The 21980-nt window shown below is 36.8% G+C and overlaps 1 protein-coding gene across 1 annotated transcript in view; it reads right to left on the reverse strand.

Annotated features, from left to right (window-relative positions):
• The window catches only part of LOC140243730 (ceramide synthase 6-like), a 40787-nt gene extending 25771 nt beyond the window's left edge, over window positions 1–15016 (reverse strand). Inside the window, exon 1 of the mRNA XM_072323394.1 lies at window positions 14791–15016. Coding sequence (XP_072179495.1) covers window positions 14791–14960 — 170 coding nt within the window. The 5' untranslated portion in view covers window positions 14961–15016. The remainder of the gene's footprint in view (window positions 1–14790) is intronic.
• Window positions 15017–21980: the final 6964 nt, after the last annotated feature.

Consider the following 21980-nt stretch of genomic DNA (forward strand, 5'->3'; position numbering starts at 1 on the left):
TTAAGCCCACACTATTTTCAACACAAATGCAGTTTCTAAAGCAGCAAACTTGGGGTGTGGCCTATAATACACCACCACAGTAAATCATGGTCTCACCAAATCATGGTCTTTTCAAACCAGCGAATCACCTGCTTCAATTACACACATTATGATGTAGATTCGAAGTGCAGTGTATACATGTATGTATTAGTCTATAATAATTGTACATGCCATGTGCCACTGAGCAACTACAGTGTACATACTATACAATTGTTTGTGTACCATCCAAGGAATTAATCTATCTTGACGGACAATTGATGCCACATTCCACAATCGAGAACTTGTTTTGTTTTGTTTTTTGTCATCAGCTACACTGTATTATTATAAATCACTAAGATATTGCTTCTGTGTCAATTTTCAGGAGATTAAACAGTCTAACTGTACAAAGCACAGCATGAACAAGTAAGTTTGCACACTTGTTGCAGTGATCGCAATTCATACTGCCTGCATGCATCACAGAATGGCACTATCTCATGCAATATATTGCAATACACACCATTCAATCGTTTTTGCATGCATGCTCTTTTCACACAAGTTTTATTCTCAAGTTTGATACATCAACATTTCGTGCTCACATTGCCAAATCTTTTTCAAAATTCTAACACAGAGCTTGCATCATTACGGTCATACAAAAGTCGTACATGTACAGTAAATTGTATGTTTCAAACAAACCCAGAGAATGAAATATTATATTAAATGGAAACTTGCGAAAACATGCCGCAAATCAAGAGATGATTTTTATCAAAATTCAAAAAACTGATGAGAGTTTTGAATGCAATTGCACACAAAAATGAAAGGACAAGGAGCCTTTTTTTTTCATGGATGCCTTTTACCTGGTGTGAACTTCTATCCATTCTCCATTACTCTTTCACAAACACTGATTATTCGGGGCTTACGGGCTTACAGCCAAACAAGCTTGCTGTCATGTAGGTCCCATCATACTTCTCTTTGTACAACCCCATTTCAATTTCGACCAGTTATCATTACAATTACTGTTATTATCCTGCATGTATATATTTTTTTGTTGTTGTTTAGTACATTGTTGACAAGGTATTAAGAACTTGTGTTACTATTTTGTTGATGTAATATTGATATATACTGTATAAGCTGTTATTTTCGCGAGGGTTTAATTTTCGTGAATTTCGCGAATCACAGTTGGATCGCGAATTCAACAACACGTGAAAATGTCTCCATGCGCTTGGGTAATAGCACGTCAATTCGCGAAAACAACATCTTGCGAAAACGTCCATGGCCCCCTCATTCGCGAAAATATCTGTGTACACATGAAAATAACAGTGTATACAGTATGAGAAGTATGAAAGTGAAAATTTGACATAACGATACTACAGATGGATCAAACTTGTGCCAAACTTTACGTGTATACAAATACGGCATCATTCGTTGTTGGTTTTTTTTATTAAGTGCAATCCATGATCAAGTTGACTGTACATATTAAATGAATGGAGTAAAATCAGACAGATACATGTAGCAGAGGTTTCATGATTGATATGGAATCTTTACAGAGGTCACAAGTCTTCATGAAACTTTGATAATATTACAGAACTACAAAATTTGGAGGATGCCATGAATCATTATCTTAAAATCTCCCACTTTCCTGGCTTTTTACTAAATTTGCTTCCATGCCATGAAATTAGAACAACAAAAAAAGGAACCCTTCAAATTAAATCATTGTCACATTGTACCAACCAAGCAATAACATCTTAGTGGGTATAGGGTTGAAGTTGTTCAATTATTCATTGAAACACGATTTTAATTTCTTCTCTTTTTTTTTTATAAGGCAATGGTGAGAGTTATGAGGTGGTGACAACACAAGATCTCCCTTCTAATCTGCTTGAATGGTTCAACCAATAAATTGCAAGCAGCTCTTTGGTAGTAACAACTGAAACTTCCATAACTTCTTGACTTTACGTCCATCTAATATGAACCTTGTACCATTCTGATCATCTGAATACTCTATTTATCTATATTGTATAGTCAAGACATATTAAATGTGGGGTTGATATTTTAATTCTTGAAATCATGTACAGCCGGTATACATTTGTGTGGTTGCATTTTTCGCTCTCTCCTTCAAATACACACTGCGTACATTCTGTACACACATTATTTTTTTCTCTCTCACCTTCAAGTACTTTGTCATTACCAATTACGTTGCAGAGCCTTTAACAGACTACCAATATTAAGTACTAAAGGAGTGCTAGCATCTCCATTCATTCAAGTACAATGCACTGCCTACACCTGTTTCTTAAGATGCAGAAGAATGGCCCCTATCCAGTGACCACGCTTCTTGATGGTATACAATGTACTTGTAGGTCCTACTATTTATTACTGGCAAACACGGGTGCCCATTCAGATTGCTCCGCAAAGTCTTCTGTTTACCATGCATCCACGCAGGCTTTCGGCGGTCAGGGAGAAAATTGGAAATTGGGAGGGAGGGATGGCTAGCTGTCCATGCACAATGCATCATAATGCTGGGTGACAATATTCTCTGGCATGCATAATGGAATTCCATGAAGAATGACAGAGCTCATTCATTAAAAACTGACGGCATGCTCAATGTACCGATACCTTTTAAATGAGCTGTCCTTTTATCTGCAAATCATGGTGCTCCCTGCTTGAAATATAAGTATATCAAATGACATCTTTTTGATACATTATATTCATCAATCACTTTATGACAACTACAGACAAATGACTATTAAAAGTGAGCACTAGCCTACACTCTTATCTGATCTACAATGTATATCTCATCAGTAATATGAACAAACAAAATGCTTGCCCATATTCTACAGATACTGGTGAAAAGAAGAAGAAAAAATAATAAGACATTGCATTGTCTGTAATATCATTAACATTGATTCACTTCCCTAACTGTATCTAAATACAACAGGTGCAGAGTACAAAGGTAATTTGTAATTACACAGTAACAATATATAAATGCCCTCAAAGTTAAAGCTTCCTTTAATCATGGTAGACACATCTCATGTGTATGTATTAGATCTATCCTCCCGCTTTTAGTTTGCTTGTTTAATTGTTGTCTAGCCTGTTTTGCCAGATGGTCGTGCCATCCTGGGTATGGTGGAATGTACAATTTGTAGCTCATTTCAGAATACCTTTCACGATGGGCTTTATCTTTATGCTAGAGGATGGGAAATAGCATTTAGGGGAATGTACTGCTGAAGTGTGGGTATGATAACAGAGCAAAAATTATGATGATGATGATGACGACGACGATGGTGGGGTTGATGATGATGCTGATGGATGATAACATCAAAATTGGAAGAGGATGAGGAAAAGGAAGGAGATGAGAGGGAAGAAAATGAGAGAGAAGAGGAAGAGGTGGAAAAAGATGAGGAGGAGGAGGAATACTGACACACAAGGAATATGATGGGCAGTGAGTATTGCAATACAGCACAGAACAGGGTAACTAACAGTATGAAGAGGGTGCAAGAATGATTGAGGAGGTATGATAATGGTGGAAAGGGGAAAAGTGTAAAGCTGTGATAATGACAAATTGGGTTGATTATAAAAATCACAGAGTGTGATCGCAGCAATTGAGCTATGATAATGTCTGATACAGAAAGTGTGAAAGTGGGGCAGAAGATTAAGATGATACTGTATGATAATAGTGAATTGGTAAAACAATGAAGATGGTTTGATGATGACAAACGGGATAAAGTGCAATGGTAATACAAAGCACAGGGTGCAATTTGAATGACAGTGATGAATATCAAAGGTACTTTTATAGGATGAAAAAGGTGAGCATGTAACACTGCATATATATGGAGCGCGATAATCAGTAATATGCAGTTCAATGACACAGGTTGAACAATCCATACGGTAAACCCACAGATGCTGGGAAGTTCACCATGACCCTCCAGACGACCCTCTAGTGTAAATGCTACATGGTATTTTTCTTCTTCTTCTCTAACTCTCCCTGTATTGTGCAGAACCTCCGTAGAGTGTCTGACTCACACATTTATTGGTACAGTAGATATGAGATACCATTCTCGCCTTCTGTTCTTTCTTGCTGAAGAACTTCTCACCTTTTGACATTAAAAAAGAAACGAGACTCTTATACTTTGCCAGGTCTCTAGGGCCATGTACATCCTTATCCCATTCAAACAATTTTTGTGAGTATTGAATTTCATTACAACTAAAAGATTTAGAATCAGGGGTGGCATACTTATGACGAGATAATTTGATGATCTCACAGTGGTCTAGAAGGTAACAGCAATATCACTCTCATTTCAACAACTTTTAACATGATTTAAACAGTTCACTGCATGTTTATCTTTGTCTATTATATTAAGTTATGATTATTTGAAAGCCTATCAAGACATTATCAAGAGACTGGTGTGTCACACAAGTGATTCTGACATACTTTTGTTGACCCTTGACATCTATGAAAATAAATAATTATACATGTACACTACATGAAAACAAATAAAAACATTATCAAAACATAAAACTATAAAAAAAAACGGACGGGCGGTTTCACGCGGTTCAGTTGCTAATGGGTTTAATAATGGACTAGTGGGTAAATTAGCATATGAAAGCCCCAATTCGCCATGGTAACATTCACTCAACCTACATCTTGCAATGGCATGCATCAGCACACTTCACCGTCAATTAGATAATGCATTGCATGACTAATCAACTCAATGCCTTCATCACAAAATGCTAGAAAAGGATTTTGTTTTTTATGTTTTTCCAGAGGCCCTACTGAACAAGGACTGTATATAATTGTAGGTTACGACAGTACATTGTACTTGCTGAAAACAGACCTGTCCCTTCTGATTTAAAAAAAAAAAAGAAGAAGAAAATCATAATGAAATCACACAGAAATAATTCAATATTGGGGGGTTGAAAGTCATACTCTGTGACTTCACTTTTTTTGGCTGTAATGTTACAGCAATGTAGCTCTCCGAAATCTATGGATTTCTATATGATTTGGCACGCCGTACCCCAGGGTACTGTCGTAACCCTGGATACGGCGTTGTGTAGCGCCATCTCTTGTCCATAATCACACAGTTTTGCAATGTTGTCATGGCGACTATTTTCTCATCATCAGCACCGGCATAAATCGGTGCAGCAATAACGATCCCAATGCCAATTATGTTGCATATAATCACAAACGAGAAAACATTTTTGTGCATCATGATAATAATAATTTTTACAGCGCTGCAAAAAAAAAAAAAAAAAAAAAAAAATTCAACAAAATGGTAAATTTTCATTTGGTACCCCAGGGTACCAAATATTGCATCATATATTTCTCATTGATCATCTACCCTAGCTACACAGTATGTATACGTGTAGGATCCATTGTGGAGCAGATAGTGCTCAGTTAATACTTTGCCAGGCAGGAGAAATATTTCCATTTGACTTGCCAAACAATTTCAAATTCTAGTTTCCACAAGGAAGAGGGATACATGTAGGTTTTGTGCAATTTTAATTTTTTTTTTTTTTTTATGGGGGGACTGCATACTACAAGCTCTGCTTTCTAGCAGTCCCCTCCATTTCCAACAATTTTATTTTGGTGTTTACCACAATGATAGAGCATTTATTTGTATCTCTGTTGATACTTTGCCTGTGTCTTTAAAATGTTATTATGCTCATCACATTGTTGTACTGATTTTGTGACATATACATATACACGAACATTACAGCTGTACATTGCATCCCTCATTTGTTGGAAATGAAGATAAATCAACTTGAACTTGACCTAGCAAAAGCATCCTCTACTATTGTAGGTTTTCTCTCTTGGAGTACTTTCTACAATTCTGCTTGGGCCTTCAGTGAACTGCTCTTCCATTTTTGTATTTTCTTTTTTTTATAAAAGTATCTGCAAATATTATTATCTATCATTTTTATGATGATAGAAATGACATCAAACAAAGATTTGACCGGTGACAGAATATATAGGTACTATAGACTCCAGAACCAATATTTGAGGATATAAAAGTTTGGAAATGAGGTGAACGAGCAGCAATGATTTACCATTAGTTTATGATCTACATGTAGTTCTCCCATTCATGTTGTCAAGCCAGACAAAATATGACGGGATCTTGTCCCTGAAAATATATGACTCCTGATTGTAAAACACAATTTATGATACAGGTGTACCTCTCTCAGACATCAAGAACTAAACAATGTTGCTCATTGGACATGACAGCATTCCAGCTGGTATCAGGAGAATGGAATTTCACCCTTTACATGATATACCACTTCAGCAGAACACCCTGACACTTGTACATAAATACATGCACAATGTATGTGTGGCCAGCACTGTACATTAAAAATCATTGGAATACATTGTACCATTTATCACTGACTTGCATGTCAAACGGATTTGATCAGAGCAGCTTGTGGATCGACAGCCTTTGCTATAAAACCACTGTACAGACATCTAGACATTCTTTTCTTTGAGAAAGAAAATGACATGATGTGCCTATTTTCAACTTTGTAATTCTATTTGCCTCAATTTATTTCAACGAAGTTGAAGACACTGTGAAATTACAAGTACACTTTAAATCAGAGCTATAGCTGACAAAAAATATCAACAGTAAACTGTGAACTACCCATATCTTGTATTCAATTGAGCTTAAAAAAGAAAGAGTCCAGCTTATAAGGGATACAGCTATGCACTGTATGTGTGCCATGCTCACCACTGAAAGCAAGTTACATACAATACAACTGACTGATCCATAGTGTTTTTTTTTTGTCACTTTTGGGATACTAGGCATTTTCCTGTACAGTTTCTCTTTCAATATCAATCACATGATATGATCATGGGCAAAGAATATACATATTACCAGTACATACATACAGCATAGATTGGAGTGCACATGTACCTGAAATACAAACTGTAGATTACAGTGTATGTTGGGACATGTACAACTGTACATACTACAACCTATGATATGTTTGTAACAACGACAATGATTCAGTTTTTCCCTAATGTATTCCCTACTGTACATGTACCCTTTCCCCCTCTCTATGTGCAAGATGTACAATCTACTTCCCTCAAACAAAAACAAATCATAATGATAACTCATATCAGTAATGTCAGTACCATAAATGTATAAGTGGAGCTGATCAATGCCTTTTAATTACAATGCATAAAAGACGAAGTGACACCCGAGGCATTAAATTAAATCTTGTTCACACTTTCCCATTATCCCTTATCCATCTCCATTAAGAAGAGTAATTATGCATAATATTAAAAGCCTGTCAACATTAATTACACTACTGTACAAGAATTTATGAATAATGGGCAAAGTAACAATGGGGTCGGGGTGGGGGGGGGGGGGCTTAGAAAATTATTGGAACAAAAAAAGAATCAGGCAACAATAATGAAGGCCACCATACAACAGAGTTATTCTCAGAACCTCCAACTATGAACCAACAGTAAACTGTGAACCTCCAGTGGTGAATCAAGCATACATGTACATGTACCGGTGTCACAGAATAATTGTGTACAGTACTTTGTGTCATATTCTGCACAGTGACTGAGACACGAAAGTGGGAAGTTTACCAGGAGCCAAATTGCAGCAACATGGACTTTGCAGAGTTCATACTAGACTTTTGTAATTTATTGAGCTTTTTTTTTTTGTATATTGTACATTGTATGTTTACGTACACTTATGAGTCTGTGAAACCTAAAATTCAAGACAAGAGCCTTATGTTTATCATTGTAGTCATACTGAGTAAAGCTGTTCAACATAAACTTCCATTGCGTGTATTATGCAGAGTGGGACTTTTCACAAATTCTTTAAAACTAAAGAACAAGGTTCAAAAACAAGGTACAATGCACAACATGGACTATGGTACTTACATGCAATTCAATCAACAATTATTTCAGAGAATAAATCCGAGTTTTACACATCACAAAGCACTGTATGCCACTACAGTTACTTTCCATTTCAAGCCTGGAAGAATACATTGAAGGGGTACATGTACAATGTATGGTTGTAAAATGTAAAGGTCTGGTATGTACTTGGCACAGAAGCCCACAGTACATGTTGTAGAATGTAAAACAAGCACAATGTACACATTAATATGAAAGTCTACTTCAATTGAGCATACAAATGTACTGTACAATTTTAAGGCAGGTCCAACAGAGTGGCCTACTGTTGACCAATAGACACTGCCAGTAAGCCTTGTATTGTTGTGGTCAGCTTAATTCAAGAGGGGGCTCTCCTGGGGGGAGGCGAGGGAGAGAACTCATTTTAAATACTGATAATGGAGGGTATTTTTAAGAGTAAAGGATGCTCCACAATCTGGCATGAGAAACCTGCAAGTTATTTTCACTTTTCGACACTTGTAGGGAATTACTTTGTAATTATACACAAGCATCATGTGGAAATATGCTGTCGTCTTTTTCTTTCATCTAACTTGTTTTCCATAAAACACAGACAAGTTGTTTCTCAAGCTTTTTTCTTTTAAATAATAGACATTATATTATCATGTGCTGCATGAACTTCGTCTTGTACGTATTAAAAAAGTTATACTGGTATGTTTGATTGAATCTGTGCTGAGAAATGTGTGTAAATAGAGCTTTCTGTTTGAAAACCAGATTCTTCTAACGAGGAAAATCAAGGACTTCAGGCTGGAACTAGAAAAAGTATTGAATGTAAAGTTTTAATTATTATCATTATTTTTACAAACAATCTACAAACTGAATTATTTACAGTATATCCTGACTTTCCTATACTTGTTAAAGACAAGTCCTGAGAATACTCGGGCAAGTGTCTATTATGCGTGTTGTAGCAAAATCAGTCCGTCCTCAATGGGTTAAAGTGCAGAAATATTTGTTGAGATTTGAACTCACTGTTTTTAAAACTTTAGAAGTGAAAGTGTAGAATTACAGCATGCAAATCCTGTCCAAGATAATGGTTTTACAATGTACATTTCTGAACTGTCAGTCTGTCAATTTGAGTCAGTAAAAAAAAGAAAAAGAAAGAGAGATCAGCTTCCTTATCACTTGGTTTTCATTTGCAACACACTTTTAAAGGAGGTTGTTTTACACGAAAATGCAGAAACTAGATTCTGTAAAGACATTAATCTTTAATTAGAGTTCACCAGGATGGGGGGGGGGGGGGTAACTCTATCACTTTTTAAATCAAAATATGTGTGATAATAACCTACAACACTACAATAGATCAGAATATGATAACAAATCTGTACGAACAGGGAACAATACAGACTGTACATGATAGTGCATCACAGGAAAGAGTGAGGCAGATGGCTACTCTGTGTTGAAAATTCCACAGTCATAGGTCAGTATAAAGTAACCTACAATTGAATATCTCAGCTACATGACAATTTCTACTACAATATACAGTACATGCATTCCCTTTAATGATTTTACAATAAAGGCAAAACACAAAAAAGGCACCATGATACTTGTAAGTTGTATACATTTGAATAAAGTTCCATAAATTTAAGCAGAAATGTTTGAGAGAAGTACAGACTTTGTACAACATGTATAATGTACAATGTGTAGAAAATATGTATTTGAACTACATTGTACTGTATACAGTGCTTGAAAGAGAGTATAAAGATCAAACAGGCTACATTTTAAAACGTAAAACGTATGCCTGTTGTCTTCTTGGGTGTTTAGTATGTACACACATGTATTATAACTGGTTTTTTTTTTTTAAATCATGGCAGAGACTCCAACTCTCTCGCTTTCGACGGGAAATCTCCCGCCGAAAGCCCATTTTTGCAAAATCTCCCGTTCTCCCGCTTGAGATTTAATTTCTCCCGCCCTAGCTCTGTGTCTCCCGCTTGAAATGATTTCTTACTTAGTGTCACTGTATGTTGAAAAGTAAGCCTTAGATAGCACGAGAGAGCATCTAGAACCCTAGAGCTTCCAGGGCCCTTTAAGTGGGCCCTGACCCCTGCCGCAAGGAACTTCGCGCTTCGCGCACATCAAGTTGGAGTCTCCCGTTTGCTAGGGGTTTGCTAGGGGTTTGCTAGGGGTTTCAGGCGGGAGAATCTCCAGATCAGAAGGTGCTTGGTGTTTGAGTCTCTGTCATGGATACTATTAAAACACTTCAGTGCTTATCAAATGTCAATGTAGGGCGATTTGTCAATCAGTTTCCAAACTATCATTTTGCCATGAATTTTGTACTTTGGCAACTCTGATCCAATTTATGCCTGGAGACAGAAATTCACCTATAGATACATTAGATATTAGCTTGGTGCAATTACAGACATTCTATTTTTCTCTCATCACATGGTTGTAATTCTCAGTATATCATCAGCGTACACTGTAGCTGAATGAGGAACACAATGCTAGCTTGGGTTTATAATGCCAGTCTACATTTGTCACAAATCATCACTGGTACATACATCCATGATTAGAATCTGCATTACGTTACAAAGTTATTTTTATGTAATGGACCATGGTCTACAGGCTGGTCTATCAGAGGAAAGGAAACACTATTAATACAAAGTAGGCCTGAAACTTAAAGGGACTGTACAGTACTGGTTGAGGTGGGGATTCATGTTTTGAACATTCCTAAGTGAGATAATGAAAAACCTCTTATGAAATATGAAAGAGCATGTAATTTTGAGGATTAAACGTTTATTTGATGAAAATTGGCTTTCAAATGGCTGAGATAGATATCCAAAAAAAGTGATAATAATATAAGGCGACAGGCCACGCCTTTTATTAGGATCTCTTTGATTCATCTTCTTTTTGGATATCTCAGCCATTTCAAAAACGATTTTCATCAAATAAACTTTTGATACCCCTTAGAATTGCATGCTCTTTGACATCTAGAGTGGTTTCTGAATATCTCGCAAAGCATTTAATGTTATATAAAGCTAAATCCTCACCTCGACCAAAACTGTACACACCCTTTAAGACCATGGCATGAATTCAGACCATAGCCTAAAATAAGTTTGAAATACAAACCATATAGGCATACCTTTGACATGCGTTTATCAATGTGCGTTTCTTTCTAGATGTCTGTTGGTGTACGCAATCTGTCAAGCGTATTTATGCAGAAGAAATTTGCATGAACCATGGTTTGAAATTGTACCATCTTCGTGAATTCAGGCCATAAGGTTTCCTTTCCAGTGCCAGTATAGTCTGCCTGGATCAACAGAACTAGTTAGAGGGTGCATTTGCAATAATGTACTTTGGAATCAATTACTGTCACCATTATTAAAAGCATTTAAATATAATGTAAATAGTTCTATGGCACATATACACACACACACACATAACAAATCAACAAATAAGTGACGGGCTCAAATGTTGGAAACAATGGCAACATATTGCTAAACAGGGGTAACCACAAATGTCTGATATTGGCAGTTTTTGCTATTCAGTCTGGTTCAATGGAAAATGCTTATCTTCAGCTCCATTAGTAAACCCTCTTTACAATTTTAAATTGTGCACTGGTGTGTGCGAGTATATGAGTGGTGATTCTACCGCTTTCTCAAATGAAAATGTTGGCGAGTATGGTGTTGGTGTGTGCGCTCATCAGTGTCGGTATCAGTAGACAAGCACACACCTGTACATTACACAATTGCACAGAGCGTCCTTGAGTCCTTGAATAGGTCTATTATGGAACATTGCGAACCAGTACTACTATTTATTCATTCATGCACTGAACACTGTACATAGTTTGCTTGCAACTGTCCACTATAGTCAGATCACTTAATGAAACAATATCTTCCCAAAATAAGTATGACTTGTGTGTACGTGGCAAACAAACTAATAAGGTTAATGTCTTGCAGAGTATGAGCAGAACAACCTACAATATTGTGCACTACAATTTCAAACATACCCATCTGAGATCAAGACATAAATCTTTTTACAAAATTTTAGTTCTTTTTATAGTGATTAAATCCCCCCCCCCAAAAAAAAAAAATAAAAAAATAAAGAAAAAAAAATCTTAAATGCATAATTTACCATTTGCAGATAAAACAAAAACCTGGCTTTAGTGCTTCAAAATAGTTCTAAAATGTGAGTTGGGCATAGAAACAACCAATGTAAAAATTTTAATCTGTATAATTAATGTTATTAAAGTATTGTTAAATACATTTGTATATACCAAATGTGAACAATAGTTAAAATGAAAATGTTTCTAGACTAAACTGTCTACAGTTACGGTTTATTGAAGCAAAAAAAAAAAAAAAAATAGTACTATATTTTAGACTGTATTGTGAAATTTTTACATGGTAGGATGTTTTGTGATACAACTGACCTATACATGTGCATTAAATATGTGATATCTCGAATAAGGCATATTTGAAATCACTGCTCCAAAAGGTAAACAGACTTAGGCTACCTTTTATGAACACACTACACATGTATCTGGCATTATCATTTTAGTGATTTAGATTACAAAAGAGAATAAACAAACACTGGAATTCACAGGGAGTAACATGTGTACAAATTCAGTTTTAGAGAGCCACTGAAAATAAAATTCAAATGATATAAATAATGACAATATGATGTATGTACAGGTTCAGGCAATGCCAGGGAGGTACCCGGGTACTAGGGCACGTATACATGTACAGGTGTAGGCAATGTACATGTATGTAGGTCAGTAGGTGTACCTCCTAGGAAAGTTTTAATATTCAAAATTAACAAGGTACCTTGTTGAGCACTGTAAGACACAATTGTTGCAAGTTCATCGTTCAATTTTTTATGTTTTTTTTTTTCTTTTTCCTTTTTTGGCATTGTGGTCTCTGATAATTGCAGTAAGCATCAAATTTCAACTTTTAAAACCTGTTTTCCAAACTCAGGACCAAATATCTTCAGCAATCATACACTTCTACTTGCTCACATAAGACCTACAGTACATGTACACCAAAATTAGCTTGAATGGGCAAGGTTTTGTGTGTCTGTATACTAGTACTTGTCTCAGTTGAATTTGGTGATTTTTTTTTCTGAGCTCAAAAGCTATTTTGATAATAACAGAATTGTACAAACAAAAACATGCACTGGCCGGAAGGTGCTAGAGACACAGGTAACAAACAATGAAAACAAAAGTTTTATGTCCCACATACTTGTATACAACAACGACCATTTTATGTATTGATATTAAAGTGAGATATGTATTCATGTACAATACAATCCTTATTCATGATACTTTGCTACCAAAGGGTTATTGCTCATTCAAGTTACAACCAAAATGGTCATTGATATTGTAATATCATTTATGTACACTTGTATGGCACGATGATGTTTTACTTGGCCAGGGCCCCGTTGCTAGAAACTTTGCGTTTAAACGCAACTTGCAACTGATTGTCACTGGCCAATCAAAATCATTGTTGCATTCATGTCTCCTTAATAGGGCAGACCCTGAGCCAATCAGAATGGTTGTTTCAAAATTAGCAATTATTTGCAATTGATTGCAACTTTCTTGCAACGGGGCCCAGTAGGCCTACAATGTGTGGTCTGATAAGGGTTCTAAAACAAACAAACAAACAAACAAACAAACAAACAAACAAACAAAAGGTAAGCTACACACACTGTAGACCATTGCAATACTAAAGGGGTTTTTGTATGTTGCCAACAATTTTTCTGTGCAATTGTAATCACGCTGAAAATGATGTTTCATCATTTAAATGTATGTACATACGTACGTCTGGAAATACATTTGACACAAATGTGAGTGGTATTGTACCAGCATTCAACCTTCAATCTACACTGTGTACTATTGATGTGTGCTATTGTAACTGATCCATACACTGAAATACTAGATCTCAAGTTCTGCATGCCCAAATTGCACCAATATCACAGGAAATACTTTTGAATATATGGCTTATTCCTATCACTCATGTAAATTCAAACCAAATGGGAACTTCGGAAGCCACTTTCATGATGTCACTCAAAACAACTCAATTTTTGTGAATGACTGTGGCATCCGCTGTCTGCATAATCTGAAACTGAATGAAGTTATGTAACCATCTATAAAAAATTTATACAAATGTGATCATGCAACATATCTTTTAAATGCAACCAGGAGCTACAAAATTGAGGACCTACAAATGACATATTATACAGAGCAAGTTGACTAGGCTTTCTAGAGGTCTGTTGAAAAATGCAGTTCCTAGACTCTAACGTTAATGTCGCGAGTTTTTAGAGCCCACACAAACATTAACAGACACACACACACAGATAGAGGCAGAGGTTGAGCAACGACATGGAAAGTCAATGTCGATATCAACGCTTTGGTTTGGTGTGATGTTATTTTAAGGTTAGTGATTGGGAACTAATAGTTAACGTTAGTAGACTAGCTTTAGTCGAATCTATGTCAATGAATGATGTTATAAATTATTTGCATATCGGAACTTAGCTACACGCAGCCGCTGTCGCGAAAGACAGCGTGTCTTTCGCGACAGCGGCTGCGTGTAGTTAATCGGAACTGTGATCATACTCATAGATTCATGGCACATGCTGCAATTTGTTTGTTTGTTGTTGTTGTTGTTGTTGTTTTTTATTTTGAATGACTGGAATTTGAAATATTTGGGGGCTGCAACCAGGGTTCCATGGATGTGCAGCAGCTAGCGGGTCAGTCAGCTAGCTCAGAACAGGTATTACTACTGCCAACGCGCTCGAAATACCACCTCCCTACTCCAACCATTGCCAACCAACCGCGTTCACCGGCCCACCCCCGGCGGCGCGGCGGGTGTGTGTAGGTAGGCTAGCTATGTCATCTCCATATTTTCTTCGTGCATCATCCAAATAAACAAGCAACTTACCTTTCGAATACGAAGCGAATAACGAGCAACACAATGGCAAGAGGAAGAACCGCATAGAAATCTCCAAGCTTCGGATAAACTGCATGATCCGTATTCTTCAGATCTGCCCAGGTGACATTGGCTGGCAACCAGAATCTTTCGTTCCAAAACCATGAAATTCCTCCTGCCATTTTCTGTTCCTTCTGCCTGCTTGATGGTCGTCAACCGATTCTAACGTGAGCGGGGTCGTCTGTGGCACTACCCACCCTGTATCTATCGTGATCGTTTTCACTGCACTGATATGAAGAGAATCGCTAGCAACTTTCAATGAGATACAACCCACTATGGCCTACTACCGATTAATACCGCTGCCGCCACCTGTGAACCAGCTTCGCGAGACAAGACGAAGAATTTTGAACGCCACGCCACGGACCTTACCGCAAACAGAGTAAAATCGCGCAAAGTATGCGCATGCAGTATCACTAACAGAAACCTAACACGGTGGACAGGGCTTCTATCTTCACGCAGCCCAAAACATTGCAGTGCATCAGTGCGCTTGTGTGTATTGTGTAATTCGTGGAGGTTCCATTCCAAGCCAAAACCGCATTTACATGGTGATCACACAGCTACACAGGCACAAGAGGCTTCATCGATCCATTCAAAGAGGCGAACTTTGAGGGCGCAGCCGCTGGCACACCGACGCGACAAATACAACACGAACGCCGCAGCTGCAGGTGCTTACTGGAGAAGATGTAGCGAAAGTGATGTTGCCGAGGGCGACGATGATGATGAAGATAATAATGGTGATGGTGGTGGTGATGTTGATGATGATGATGTTGATTATGATCTCATGATGGTAGTGAGGACAACAGCCAAAAGAAGTTCTCGTAAGGATGAGATGGTGATCATAGTGGGCTGATTTTTATAATAACTATAATAAATCAAAGTAGAAAGTATTGTTGACGATGTGTAGTGATATTGATAATGACAATGATTCCAAAGTTGTCATAATACTATAGTAGTTGACGTTAGAATTATGCAAAAACTAATGTGCTGTTGATAGAAGAAGTTTTGGGATGCAAAAGAATGCCATAAATCCACCCCGAAACTAAATAAACTTCAAAAGAACGATAAGAATATTCCCTACAAGATGATTTAAAAAAATGACTAAAATCGGATAAAAGATTTGTCATTTTTTTTTCACAAATGTTTTATATGAAATTCGGAAACTTTGTTATTTTCAGCTGATACAAGTAAAGGCATGTTCCCATACCAAGATATATCAGAGTTAACATTTGTTTTTTGTTATTATTATTATTTTGGGTGGTTTTCAGACAAGTTTGATATTTACAGGCCTATACAGCTAAAATATGAGATTTTTGTCATTTCTGTATATAAAATGCATAAGAAATTGTGAGAGCATGACAGCGTCAACTTGCTGATTTGAATATTCATAAGGGCTGGTCAAAAACTGTTTTCCGAAAAACTGAGAAATTAAGTTCAAAATGTCATATCTTCCTTATTTCTTATCCGATTTTTGTCTCTTTTTTTGTATCGTTGTGTATGGACTATTTTCTCTTTCTTTTGAAGTTTATTTTTTGGGTGGATTTCCTCTTTAAAGAGTACTGGACTGATTGATTATGAACATAGATGTTTACTATAAAGACGAAAGACAAAAAATAAAGGCAACAATCACCTTGACATAAGGAGCCCATTTTTGTGTGTAGGACATATACTCTCTAAAAAATCGATTGAACATTTTCACTCTTGAAGGAGTGAATGACAGAAAAGAATGAATTTAGAGTGAAATTGGAGTCATGAATTTTGAGTGAAAAATGTCGTCATTTCCACTCATTTTGGAGTGACCTCAGGGATCACTCGAAGATTCTGGAATGATCCCTCAGGTCACTCCAAAGATGTTGAGTGAAAATGAACATTTTCACTCAAAATTCACTCCAATTTCACTCTAAATTCACTCTTTTCTGTTATTCACTCCTTCATAAAGAGTGACAATTTTGGCTCGATTTTTTTAGAGAGTACTTGTAAGTTGATGCAGTGGGAAATGTGTATTTCGTAATATGAACGATCTCAATTAATGTCAGATTCAAGCTCGCATTTTCCACTTTTAAGTTGATTTTAAAAAATAGTATTCATTTTGTTTGTATGATCGGTAGCGGATGGGGGGGGGGGGGGGGCGCCCGGGTGCGCGCCTTGTTTTCAATAATGTAGTCGCTTCCTCGCAAAAACAAAGAGGTCCTAATAAAATGTGGGACCCACCTTTTATTAGGACCACTTTCATTTATCTCAATAATTTCAAAACCAATTTTCTTCAAATAAACTCTGAATTCCTCGTAGAAATGCATATTATATATATATATGCTCTTTTTATATTCATGAGTAGTGGTTTCTAGTTATCTCGCAAAAGGTTAAAATCTGAACCCCACCCCCCATCTCAACCAAAATTGTACCATCCATTTAGTGCAGTCATTTTTATTCATTATCTTTTTAAGTCAAAAGGAGCCTGAGCTTTCGATCCTAGCAACATCTTCGTCAGAGGCAAAATGACAAACGGGCAGGGAAAGCAATCACATATTAAAGGACTACACACAACAAGAACAGTCAGGGGGATGGTACAGAACTAAGAAAACAAAAGGGAAGAGTTGGAGGTCATTTTTTTTTAATGCAAGTTCTGTATGCAGTAAAAAGACCTTCATCAATAAGTATAAAATCTGAGATTTTATGGAACTTTATGCACAGGACGAATGAAAGGTGAGTTCACATGCTATATGCATCACAGAGTTGCCAATTTGTGCTTAATTGATCACAACTTAATTTCTTAAAGCATTGATCACAACTGAAAAAAAAAAAACTACCAAAACTTTGCTTCACTTTGATCAGAATTTGCTAAAAACTTGCGCTGTTCCGTTCCTCTCATTTTCTGCTTCTGTTCACACAAACTAATTTTAAGCAACTAGGGGTGGTGAACTTGCCCTTTAAGTGCTTCCTTACATTATGGTGGCCACGTAAAAAGACCTATATCCAAACACACACAGAATGTTCGATTTTCACTTTGTTTTGTGTATTGCAGGATTGACTCAACTCGTATAAACATTATTTTGAATGTTACATAATATCATGTCATATCACACATTTCCAACCTTCATCGCATGATGTATAAATTTATTATGTCTTTGCTTCTCTCGGCAGTGAATACAGTGTGGAACCACCTCTGCCAATAGTTTTTGTTTTTCCCCAGAAATTCTCACGGCAAAGTATATTTTTGTATATTCTGGATTTAACAAAAAGTAAGCAAAAGAAGGGGAATATGAGAATCGAAAGCTGGCGCTCTTTTGGTATCAGGCCGGCGACCATATAGAGCCAGTGATCAGGAATGGAAAAAACGTTGTCAGTGGTTGTAGTCGTGACAACGCAACAATAAATTGCTCATGGCAAACAGGCATTCGAACTCTCTATGGCAGCTGAATACTATTACGTTGCACTGTTTATTTGTAAAAGTTGATTGTTCATCACGAGTTATAGCTGTAAGATCATCTAAAAAATGTACTATTTGGAAAATATCGTTCGTCATAAATAGTAATGTCATTTTCCACTGATACATTGTGAGTGTCAAACATGCCAACATTCTGAAATACTAGTAGTTTAAAATATTATTATTGTATCGGCTCTTTCAATCACAATAGAGGACATATTTTGAGGACATTATATTTTGGATAAAAGCTACATCTTGCAGTGATTGGTTAAAAGTGCTTTACGAGTGATTATAGTATACAACTATGCACTTTGCACTTTGCACTGTGAAGTGAATTAGAGGCCTACTTTTGGGGACACCGAGGCCCATATTTTAAACCAGACACCCGAAAAGGGAGGATATATTTTTTATTTACGATGAAAAAAAAAAACAAAACAAAAGAAGGGGGACATATGAGACCAGAAGTCGTGTAACTTTGTGGTCGGTGATGTGACGGACGAAGCAGTGCGCGATTTTAGAATTGTTTTGTGATGCACAATTACTTTGTGACATCATTTTTACAAAATAGTGCACTGTTTGGAAAATTTCATACGCATTGACGTCATTTTTAAATGGTGTACAAATGAATGTCAAACAGGCCAACACTCTGAAATAGTGGAAGTTATAATATTTTGGATTTAAAAAAAAAGATCTCTAGTAATTGGTTAAAATAGCTCCATGTGATTCTTTAGGTATTTCCAGCTATGTCAGAATGTTGGCATGTTTGATACTCTATGAAGTATAGTACATGTATTTGCAAAATGACGTCTGCCTTCTATAAAGACGACATTTTGCAAATAATGATACCCCAGTAATTGCAAAATGATGTCACAAAGCAATTCCAAAGTTGTGCGCAGATGTGTACCCTCACTTTGTGAAATGTAATGATTTTAACAAAACAACTGTGACATCACAAAGCAATTCTAACATCGCGCACTGCGTCGTACCGTCACTTTGTAAAATGTAACGATTTTAACAAAACAACTGTGACATCACAAAGCAATTCTAACATCGCGCACTACAGTGCATCGTACCGTCACTTTGTGAAATGTAACGATTTTAACAAAACAACTGTAACATCACAAAGCAATTCTAACATCGCGCACTGCGTCGTACCGTTACTTTGTGAAATGTAACGATTTTAACAAAACAACTGTGACATCACAAAGCAATTTTGACATCGCGCAGTGCGTCGTACCGTCACTTTGTGAAATGTAACAATATTCTTAACGAGACTATTGTGACGCCACAAAGCAATTTTGACACTGCGCACTGCTTCCTGCCGTCACTCTGTGAAATGTAACAATTTTTAACAAAACGATTGTGATTTGAACTCTAAAGCAAGTTTAACATCGTGCGCTTGATCCCTTCACAACATCGCATCCACCACAGGACTTCTCGCCTCGCATTTTTTCCAGTTCCCCTTCTTTTGTTTAACTTTTTAATCCAAAATATATATGAAACAAATATACTTTGCCTAATCTCGAGTTTATGGTTAAAACTACAGGCCTCGGTGCCTCGCGCGCGACTATTCACTTCGGGGCTGCGCCCCTCCGTGAATAGTTCGTTTGGAGTCAACTCTGCGCACTCTTGAACCGCAAACTCTCATGACAAAGTATATTTTGTATAATATATACATTGTAGATAATTATACGTAAAGCTCTTTAATCGATTACGAGAAGATTAATTTTTGATCCAAAATATAATTACGACTATGATTGGCATGTTTGACTCTCCATGATTTATGATATTTGTGAAATGATGTCGCAAAGCAATTGTGACATCGAACGCTGCTTCCTAGTTACTTTGTGACTTGTGACTTCTTGCCTCATCCCCCCTTTTCAAGTTCAATTTTTTATTCAAAATAGAAAAACAAGTACTCTGCCGAATTTCGAATTTCTATTAAAGCCACAATATGGGTGCCTTCAAAAGTAGGCTATTCACTTCGGGGCTTCATCCCTCTGTTATAGTAGGCATATTATGAAGTGCCAGCAGTCTGATGTGCTATCCATACACTGCAAAAAGTCCGGTGTTAAATAGTGAACACCGAGCTGGTGTTAAATTTTCGGTGCTCATTTATGGTGTTAAATTAACACCCCCGGGTGTCATTTCCAAATTTGAAACTGTTTTTTGAAGAGTTTCTTAGTAACTGCACTTCTTGTTGATTTTTAATTTAAACAAGACGATCAAGAATTTTACATTAAAATACTAGATTTTTGAAAAAATGTGAAAATAATTTTACACCAAAGTAACACCAGCTGGTGTGGTCCCTTATTGAAGCTGGACGGGTGTTAAACCATTGATATTAACACCAACAAGTATCAAATCAACACCATGTGGTGTCATTTTTTAATTAACACCAGTACAGTGTCAAAATAACACCAGGTACAGTGTCAAATTAACACCACGAAGTGTCAGGTGAACACTTTTCAACACCATCACAGTGCATTTTAACACCTGTTGGTGTGGTCCTTTATTGAAGTTTGATCGGTGTTAGATTTAACACCCGTGGTGTTAAATCTAACACCCATGTTTTTACAGTGTAGGGTTAGGGTTTAGGCCCTCGTCACCTCTGCCATAGTTTTAATCAGAAACTCTCTAGGCAAGGTTTATTTTATCCTATAATACATCGAACTTTAACGCCAACAGTATAGCTTTATCATTCACCTCCACATAATTGATATGTCTATATACATTCATATGCGTATTGTGCATTTAGTGACTCTGTGTGCAGCATGTGACATCATAGCAGCTCATAGCTGTAGTATTAGTCCTCAACACCCAGCAATTGCGGCACTGAAACTTCCAGCATTTATAACTTTTGATTGTCCAATTTTCCTCAAACTTTCACTGATGAAAATGTGCTCTATTGATATTGCTGCATTCTTCCCATTGTAGGCCTATAAATGCCGCTTGTCTTCTAAACTATACCTTTGATATTTGCGCAGAGACTCCAACCCCAAGCAGTACCTGCCTCCGATCTCTGGAGATTCTCCCACCTGAAACCCCTAGCAAACTTGAGACATTAACTAAAGCGCACATCACGAGTGCGAAGTCCCTTGTGATGGCCGTGGTCCTGGAAGTAGAATTCTTCCCACCTCCCTGATTCTACGTCAGGCTTGTGCTATCTCAGGCTTATTTTTCAACATACGATGGCACTAAGTATGTAATAATTCAATTATTCGAATGTTATGTTTTAGCTTTAAAAAAATCATTTCATATTATTTTACTATATGCAGACGCATGCTACAATAATTACGCTCAACCTCGGATCCCCTTGGATACGTGAAAATTTCAGGTTTTAATACTTATAAAAAGGTGTTTGGATGGGAGAAAGATCATTCAAGCCGGAGAAAACACCCAAGTGGGAAACACAGACTCGAGCCAGGGCGGGAGAACTTAAATCTCAAGCGGGAGAACGGGAGATTTTGCGAAAATGGGCTTTCGGCGGGAGAGTCTCTGTTTGCGACAGTTATCGCCGTTTATCGCCGTTTATGGGAAACACACGATGAACTGAAATCTATATTTCTTCTTAAGTAGAAACGAAGAATCCTAAACGTTAAGATATTTCAAATTTTGTTGTACAAAAAAAAAATGATCACCGATAATTTTTACTTCATCCACATGTGAATTCGCGATTCACTTTTTTAATTGTACAAAGTGGCCAATATACAAAATTAGA

The sequence above is a fragment of the Diadema setosum genome, chromosome 20 (genome assembly GCF_964275005.1).
Source record: "Diadema setosum chromosome 20, eeDiaSeto1, whole genome shotgun sequence".
In the NCBI taxonomy this organism is placed as follows: domain Eukaryota; kingdom Metazoa; phylum Echinodermata; class Echinoidea; order Diadematoida; family Diadematidae; genus Diadema; species Diadema setosum.